Consider the following 8,839-nt stretch of genomic DNA (forward strand, 5'->3'; position numbering starts at 1 on the left):
GATGATGGAAGCTTAAGTCTTCTTTGGAATACTTGGGAAACAAAAGTAACAAAAAGTCCAAATATTTGTATGCCTTCTGAAAAAGATGTAAAAGATGTAGCTTGCTGGAAGAAATTTATCAAGATTGTGCAGCATGTTGTATATGGATCCAAAGAAAAATGTGTTTCAGTTACATGCTAAGATAAAACTAAAATGACAAATGTTTAAATGTCTTTGTTTTCTTATGAGTGTAGTGCTGCATTGGACATGAATTGGACTGAATAAGGAGAAATGTGTAACTTTCAGCCTTGGAAAACTAGCATTTAACTGTTAAATGCACAAAGATATCCTAACAATTTAGCAATGCAGTCTTTTTCAATGTTTTTGCCATGAACTTTGTATGTAAAAGTATGTGTTTTCCGTACTTTTGCTGATATTTCAGGCAACGTGCACCATTTACATGTGCTCCATGCACTCTAAAGTTCAGTAGCTAGCCTTTGCTCTCAGTGTTATCTCATCCAATACTTTAATGGTCAGGAACAAAAAAAACCACAGAAATCTTTTCCTCTTCATTAAATGTGTTGCTTTGCTTTGTTTTTCCTGAGTTTATATTCACATTTGTAGTAAAGATTGAAAATAATGACAATGAAAGAAATTGGCAGAGCTCTCAGTAAGCAATTACTTCATCATGGGGAGTGGTCATTGCTACAGAGCTGATGATTTGCAGTGGTGACACACACTGCAGTGGTGAAGAAAAATGTTTCTTGTCCCTTCTGTGCTCAGGCTCTCCCCAGCAGCTCTGTGGCCCTATGTATCTTTTGCAGGATACATACAATATGAATTTCTATTCCCTCGCCATTTAATTCTCCATCAATACCTCAGCTCCTCTTGGTTTKGATAGATGAATTCCTGCAGAGCTCTATGGCTTGGAGGAATATTTGAAGAGTAAAACAAATTCATGAAGAAAGTGGTCCTTGGAAGCAGCTAACAAACAAAACTGGTTTTGATCAGTAATTCTTGTATGGCAAAGTTTTTTATGTCACATGGAGGAACTAAGCAATTTCTTTAATGCAAGCCTCTTTTATAGACTCCTTTCAAAAGCTGACAGAACAAGTTATGCAAAACAATTTGTTGAGATAGATAGTGAATAATTAGCATTACTAACAGATCCATAAAGGAAATGTTTCTGAAAGCTTTCTGAAAATGTTAATACATCCATTACAAAATACTACTCAGGGAAGTTTGGTCTTCTYGTGGAGAGTCATATGGTCAAATTGACACACAATTCCCTTAAGAAAAAGAGTGATCTTTATTTTCTGTAAAAAATTTGAATGAAATGTTAGTTGTGGCTGGGTAAGAAGACTTATTTTGAGATTAGCTCAGTAGATTAGAGCACTGTGCTAATAATGCCAAGGTTGTGGGGTCAATCCCTGTATGTGACATTCACTTAAGAGCTGGACTTGATGATCCTTCTGGGTKCCTTTAWACTCAGACTATTCTGTGAATCTGTGATTTATAAAAAAGGTGCAAAATCTGCTTTTCCAGAAGCTTGTGGGGAGAGAATACTGAACCCTCAGGTGCCAAAACTGTACCTTTCTGCATATGCATGTGGAAAGATGCTCTCACTCAAATTGTTCACATCTCTCTAAACATTGTCCTATTCAAGGGACACAGCCATGAAGCAACACTGTACAATTTCTAAAACCACACTACTCTTACAGAAGGTTAAGTAGCAAGGAAAAGTAAAAAATTATCACAAAAGTACGTGGAAGAAAATATCCAAAACAAGTCCCGAGAAAGACTGGCACCATGCTCACAGATATTCCAAGAAGTGAAAGAGTAGCTAAATTTATTAGACAAACTTTGTCTAGTGAATAATTAACAGGTCTGATTCAAAGTGTAACTCAATATAGACTGTTTGTTTGTTTTTCTTTTTGTGATATTGATGTTTTGCTTTTAATGTCTAATAAAGGGTTAGATCAGGTAATCCTGGCATGATAAAATGGGAGAKTTATCCATTTAAATGGTCATATTGATTTMATTATTTTTAATTTCAARTACYTTCTGAWAAGTGTTCATGTTTCCTGGGATCACAAATAATTCAGTACTGTGTCTGTTTAATAGTTATGGATACACAAATGTTATATTAACACTGTTAAGGTCATAGTATTAGTCAGCCAAAGGGATGGAAATGTATCTTTTGTAAATGCATTTTTAYAAAATTGGGGATTATCTACTATTTATTTCATAGGGCCTGCCCCTTTTTGCATAAAGCATAGGTAAGAACTGAGCTTGTTATACTCAAGACACTTTAGCATGGTGGTAGTAGGACTATTTCCATATTCATAACAGAATTTGAGAAGCCAAGGTTTCCCAGGAGAGCAGAACAGGTCAGTGGTTAAGGCAATTAGGTGCTGTCTTCAAAGCTAAATTGTAACCTTGCCCCTGAATTTGTAATTGATGCTGTGTGAGTTACTGAGATTCATCATAGGTGGCCACTAACCAGTTTTTTTTAATGTCTGATTGAGAATCTGATTTATCAACACAMAGGGTACTTAAATCTGGACCTGCAGTAAATGACAGCTATAAGTGGGTAAATGAAGGATGGCATAGTGCTAAGTAGTTATAAAAAAAAAAATTCTTAAACTGCTCTCATATGAAACATATAAACTTTGGATAACTYTATCCTAGCTGCTTTGGATCTCAAAATCCCTTTTTGTTAGCTGAAGAAAATAGCATGCTTTGGTGTTGCAGCAATGCTTTAAAATAATTGTACCAGTATTTTAGAAACAGTCTGCCAGAATGACTATGTAAGAAAAAAACACTGGTGAAATCTGCAGTTCTATTTTCAGAGAATTCTGTATTTTTACTAGCAGAAAATATAATAGATAGGACATAATGACAGACTGAGTGAGAGAAAYGGTGAAATATTTCTCATTAAATAAGTACTTTCTATTCCAGTGCATTAAAGAGGGCTCCAAAACAAAAGTGGTAAATGACCATGTGTGTCAAATAATATAGTGAAATAATGCACATGCAGTAGGGAAGCCATCAAAAATTTTACAGACCTGGTGCTCCCCAGCTCCTGAGTGTTTTGGCACACCTCTGAAATGGATGGATGTTTGTGAGGTTTGCAGGAGGGTTCTTATGTCTGCATTCTTGCCAAATACAATGCCATGGGCATTTTAGGGCCTAAACAGCTTTTCTGATAATGTCCTTGACAAACCTATGAGTAGATTAAAACAGGATTTAAAAGCTGGAAGAGAATGTCTGATACAATAAATGATAATGTTACTAGCTCTGTCTAGAACACAGTGCTGTCATTACAAATGGCTACCCTCACAGCCCAAGAGCATTTCCTGTACTCTTTGGGGAGAAGCTTCTTTCAGGAATGGATCTGACAATTCTACAGAGTGCTCAGTATGAGGGCATTTATGGTGACAAAAATGGGGTGTTGCACACCTTTATTGCTCACAAATAGAACAAAACACAAGATGGAAATTCATTATTAAGACAGGAAAAGAGGTGACTGATACCATGAGCTAATAGCTAATAGAATTAACAAGATCATTTAGGTTTCCATAAACAAGCTGCGACAGTGAGTACTGCTCTTGTAGTGTTTTTTTTTCATAACAAGGTCAGGATATGGGGTAACTGGCACTAGTGCTTGGTACAAACTCATCTGCAAAGTATTTCCTATGCCAGTCYTGCAGATTTCTCAGTGATGAGCTTCGGAGAGCTTCAGTCTTTGCTCAGGAGACACCACCACATTGTCAAGACTGACAGCACATSAGTAAAGAGGCCTATGAAAATACAGTATGCTTACCTGTTGCAAATGTGTGTGGGTATTGTTTTAGAGGCAGTTTACCTTCAGTGTGGTTTACACCCTTATAAATATTGTAGGAGCTATTATGAKCTATGTCCTTATCATTTGAGATACAATGCACTATTCAAACAGACTTGTAACACTAAAATGGTATTACACACACTACACATCTGTGTTCTTACCCACAGCTCCTACTAGGAAAAAAAAAAGACAAAATATTTTGTCGTGGAGCAAAAGCAAATTAGATAGCCAAAGCTGTTTGTTACTTTTTCTGCTGACAATTCTGAAAGGTGAGGACACRCAGTGTTGGACTAGTTTTGCCATGAGACAGGATGAGAACGATGTAAAGGAGCTGTRCATTTGTCTTGGGAAGGTAAAAGTAATTTTGTGATCTATCTTGGCCTTATTTCTAATTTTACCAAGACTACACWATCACAGGTTTTGCRCATTGCTGTGAGARTGCAGATCKTTCCTTTGRCTTCACTAAAGAAATCAGTATATAYMAGYCATAATTCACAGCCACGCTCGCSTTTCTGAACAAAAATCTTTACCGCAACAGGCATCTGTGTGCTTCACCCTGCTCTTCCCGTTCCCCACAGGGAAGGGGAAGAGAGTGACTAAAGCAGCAGCTCAGTCCCGCTGCCGCCCTGCAGAGCTGTGCTCGGACACGACACGCAGGAAGAGGGACCGCGGGAGCCACGGCGGGGACGCGGAATCCGCCCGGACTGTCCCGGGCCGACCCGGACAAGGGCTGGGCGGCTGCAGCTCAGGGCTCCATCCCCTCCTTTCCCTTCCCCTCCCTTCCCCTCCCTTCCCCTCCCGCCTGTCCCGCCTGTCCCGCCTGTCCCGCCTGTGCCGCCGCCCCCGGGCGGGGGGAGCCCCCGCCGTGTCCCATAAAGGGCAGCCCGGGGCCCCGGCGGTGCTTGCTGCGGAGCAGGGTTCTCTTTCTCCCTCTGGACGGCCGCTTTCCCTGGAACACCCTGGGCAGGTGAGCCGCAGGGACGGGGCAGGAGCACCGCTCCCCACGCCGGCCGCATCCCTTCCCCCGGCTCAGCGTATCCCTTCCCCCGGCTCAGGACATCCCTTCCCCCGGCTCAGGGAATCCCTTCCCCCGGCTCAGCGCATCCCTTCCCCCGGTTCAGCGCATCCCTTCCCCCGGCTCAGGACATCCCTTCCCCCGGCTYAGCGCATCCTTTCTCCCGCAGGCTCCTCCCGGAGAGAGGCGAATTCCCCGTTGTGTCGCTGCCATGGCCTCCGTCCCCTCCGCCGGCTGCCTCCTGGCCAAGAACCAGTACTACAGAAGTGAGTGCTCGGCGGGGCTGGAGCTGCGTGCTGTCCCCAAACACATCTCCGCCCTTGTCTCCCCTGTTCTCTTCTCTCTGCCTGGGGAGTGTCTCTGGAGGAGCGAGACTGAGCCCCCCCGAGCCTCTCCCGAGAAAGTGTCCGGGTTGTTGGCACGAGGGAAAAGTGTCAGAAAGTGTTTCAGGTGATGTCTGGACAAGCTGGAGGCAAAGAGTTGTCTTTGCCTAATAGTTTTTAATATCTTGGAGAATTTTTTTTTTACAATGGTACGTTAGTTTTAACGAGATCTGCTTCTGGTTAATCATTTACTTTTAAAAAAATCAATCTAGCATTATTTGTTAGGGTTATCCTATACTTATACATACACATCTTAATTTAATTATAAAACATTACCTAGAAAAAGTGCTAGCCTAGCAAGTAATGGTTTCTACATATACTTCCTATTTACTTTCCAAGTTAAGACATAATGCAAAATCAATTCACATTTTTGTTTCTAAATATGTGAAAAAATCGTTGCTTTGAGAGTACATGTGGTGTATTAGAATTCCTAGGTCCAGGACGGACCCTAATGCAAGTGTAGCATTTAGCTGTGTCACAAGGGAAAGTGTAGCACTTCGTTTGTTGTGGACTTGAATGTTCAAGGATGTGCTTGGTTGTGCTAGCAGTGTGGCCATGCTCTTAAATTGTGTCAGTGTTTTCAGTGAAAGTTATGCAGACAGATGTCAGTAGGCTTTTAAAGGAARAGAAAAAAGTGTGAGAAACTGATATAGAAGTTCTTATAAAAACCACTGTAGTAGAACAGTGTATACAACATAGAAGTTATGCTCAGTAGCTCAGTGAACTTGTTTCCTCCGAGACAGCAGTATGTCTGAAAAACTCCTGTCATAAAAAAACTGTACTCTCTCAAAGCAGCTTTTTTTTCATCTCTTGTATCTTTGTTTCCCACCAACAGCAAGACTGAACTCGGAATCCAGTGTTTCTTCCAGCTCCTCCTGCTGTTCAGATGCTGTGAACATCACAGACCAGGACAAAGCATTGCATGGTATTGTTCCCTTCTTTAAAACARTTTTCAGTTTTCCCTGTTATTTAGCCAGTGTTTTTAATGCTGTGGGCTTTTCTCCTTTGGCAGGGTTACCTGAGTTAATTGATAAATATTGGTGGATAAAAAGCTTCTTCCATAGTGAACCTTCTCCACCAACTGTTGGCAGAAAAACACTCTCAGCAAGCAGGTGAGTCYTGTTTTTACAACAGTGGGGATAACTTACTTGGTCTATTTTCCTTTTGGTAAAAGTAAACAAGTCATACTCAGCTAAAACCATCTGGCGGGGTGCAATGCTGATTTGATGACTTAAGTAAAACATACAAGTGTAAGGCTATAGAACATTCTCATATTTACATTTTTAAAAATAAACTTACATGCTACTTTATATTATGCAGTTGTTAGTGCCTRTTACTGTGTCACATTTATGGTGATATTTATTTAGTAATTTGCTTATAGAACTTTCACACCCATTTATACAGTTTGACCATTATACTTTATGTTAAAAAGCTGATATGAATGCACTCAAAAATAGTTTATCAGATCATGATACATAGCTTTGAGGAAAATAAAATGAAAATTCTACATATAACATTTCATGTATATATTTCTGCAGTACCAACAGCTGAAAAGRACAACATGATGGCTTTTCTGACTGAGATGCTACATACAGACTTGTTTTTCCACGAGGCTTGGGATCTTCCTAATGTCTGRGTTCAGCTGCAAGAAGAAAACAAAACCTTTAGGAGAGTGGAAAAGTGAATTTTCAAAATATTTGTCAGTAGCTAAAATGATATCTCTTAATGGACATACCTGTGGCCTACCATGTTCTTTATAGATTTGCCATAATTTGAGATGTCTGTCTAATGGAAGTTTCCAGGATTAAATACCCTGTTGATTTGAATAATTAGAGAAAACAGACAGTAAAAAATAAGATATCATAGGTTTAGAAGGAAGATGTGCATTGAATGCCTTTGCAATGATCAATTCAGTTAAGCTACCTTTAAGATACCAGCGCTACAGGCAGTCACACTGATGTAAACAAGATTCAGATCTATAATCCAGAGTAGGACTGCTGTGTGGCACATGTCTTTTATCAAGTATCTGTGTACCAGCTACAGGGTGTAAGTTTACAAAAAAGCTTGTCAATAGCTTTGCTTTTAGAAAGCCCAGTTATKTGAAGAAGCAATGATCAGTTTGGTTTCAAGCAGGGTGCATAGATCCCAACTTCAAATAYCCAGGTACRACTTTCATCTTACCTGTGAATGCTGATATTTGAGGGCAGGATAGAGGAGATGCACMAGAAACCAGTAATCCTCATGGACACTGACCTCTTGCAAGGAGAAGAGCAACCTTAATCAGAGTTGATACTGTTAGCTCTTTTTTGATTTCTTCTGCCTGCTTTATTGTGGCTTAGGGAACTACTTGTTCCTGAGTGACTAATTCTATCAATATTCTGCTGTCTGTGAGATTAGTTATGGGCTASAGCTGGCAAAGGATTCCACTCAAAATAATCACATTGATGTTGTTATCCAAGTGTACCTTTGTCATGCTCTTGAAAAGTACTGTAACTTTGCAATGCTGAAGACAAAATGAAGCTAATTAGTACATAGATTGTTTATTCTCCTGGGTATGACTGAAACGCATCCAGTATTATGGAAAATAACAAGTATTTGGATGGATGATAACACTTGTAACAATTATCTATGCAACTTTTGGATGTACTGCCATTAAACATGCTGGATATTTGTCCATCACTGGATGAACTAACAAGAGCAAACATTAATGTAGCCAGCATCTTTTTATTATAGGTTAATGGTTGTCATAGTTTTGCAWAACTCCAAGTATATTAAGTGCCTACTTCAGGAAGCTTGCAGTCTTGGTGGAGACAATAAATGCATGGCAGATGACAACAGAAAAGAGCACAATTCTGAAAACATTATTTCAAGGGCCTTTAAACTGGCATAAGTGTCTTTACTGCTATTGCATAGTTTCATCTTTGTTCTTTCTCTAAGTGTACAGAATAACTTTTTATACTATGATTTTTTTTTATTAATAAAGATTTAATCATGACTTATTTTTGGCTTCCAAAACCAAACTGGTGTTCTGTGTTGCCTTTGGTGCAGTTGGTGCTGGGGTTTGGATTGTCTTTTTTTGAATAAGTATTTATTTTTCTTTTCTTTTTTTTTTAACATGAAGTATTTGAAGGATTTAAAATCCCCTCAGAAGTCTATGTTTTGTTGTCGTGGGTTAAAATTCTCCTCCTTTTGTTCCTTTTCTTTTGGAATTTTTTCATTCCCATTTGTTGCTGGGATACCTTAATGGCCGAGTCATCTCGTTAATGGCTGGGTGATTGAAGGGACAATGACACCTATGGCCACACCCGAATGGTCCGAGACAGCTTTTGGGGGGNGAGGTCCTGGATTTCTTGCTGTCCAGAAGAGCACTGGCGTTTTCTGCTGTGAGTTTTGCAGAGAAACTTTTCTCCATCCACCTCTGCCATCTTGTATCGATCATCCCAGCCGCGGGAGATCTTGGCTAGCCGGGATCGCGCCGCCACGTCCCCTGCAGTCTCCGAGGAGTCGTCGCGCCCTCCCTGCTCAGCCGGGGGCCAGCCGCGTCGCTGCCAACCAAACTGTAACCTCGCCAAGAGAGAGACTGTTTCTATAAGGCTGTCACTAGTTTTGGACTGG

At 40.3% G+C, this 8,839-nt stretch overlaps 1 protein-coding gene across 1 annotated transcript; it reads left to right on the plus strand.

The window, feature by feature from the left end:
- Nucleotides 1-4,662: 4,662 nt before the first annotated feature.
- Nucleotides 4,663-8,242, plus strand: PPDPFL (pancreatic progenitor cell differentiation and proliferation factor like). Its single transcript, XM_057365029.1, has 5 exons — nt 4,663-4,793; nt 5,011-5,107; nt 6,060-6,149; nt 6,237-6,336; nt 6,763-8,242. The coding sequence occupies exons 2-5, from the start codon at nt 5,053-5,055 to the stop codon at nt 6,773-6,775; spliced, it is 258 nt and encodes an 85-aa protein (XP_057221012.1). The 5' UTR covers nt 4,663-4,793; nt 5,011-5,052; the 3' UTR covers nt 6,776-8,242.
- The last annotated feature ends 597 nt before the right edge of the window (nt 8,243-8,839 follow it).

Source organism: Malurus melanocephalus, unplaced genomic scaffold, assembly GCF_030028575.1.
Source record: "Malurus melanocephalus ecotype Western Australia unplaced genomic scaffold, MMel_1.1 scaffold_46, whole genome shotgun sequence".
In the NCBI taxonomy this organism is placed as follows: Eukaryota; Metazoa; Chordata; class Aves; order Passeriformes; family Maluridae; genus Malurus; species Malurus melanocephalus.

What these genes read in the sequence shown, in the direction of transcription:
- PPDPFL (XM_057365029.1), top strand. Translation starts at nt 5,053, where the DNA reads ATGGCCTCCGTCCCCTCCGCCGGCTGCCTCCTGGCCAAGAACCAGTAC. An exon ending in CAAGAACCAGTACTACAGAA is followed by an intron (nt 5,108 to 6,059) that starts GTGAGTGCTCGG and finishes TCCCACCAACAG; the next exon opens with CAAGACTGAACTCGGAATCC. An exon ending in CCAGGACAAAGCATTGCATG is followed by an intron (nt 6,150 to 6,236) that starts GTATTGTTCCCT and finishes CTCCTTTGGCAG; the next exon opens with GGTTACCTGAGTTAATTGAT.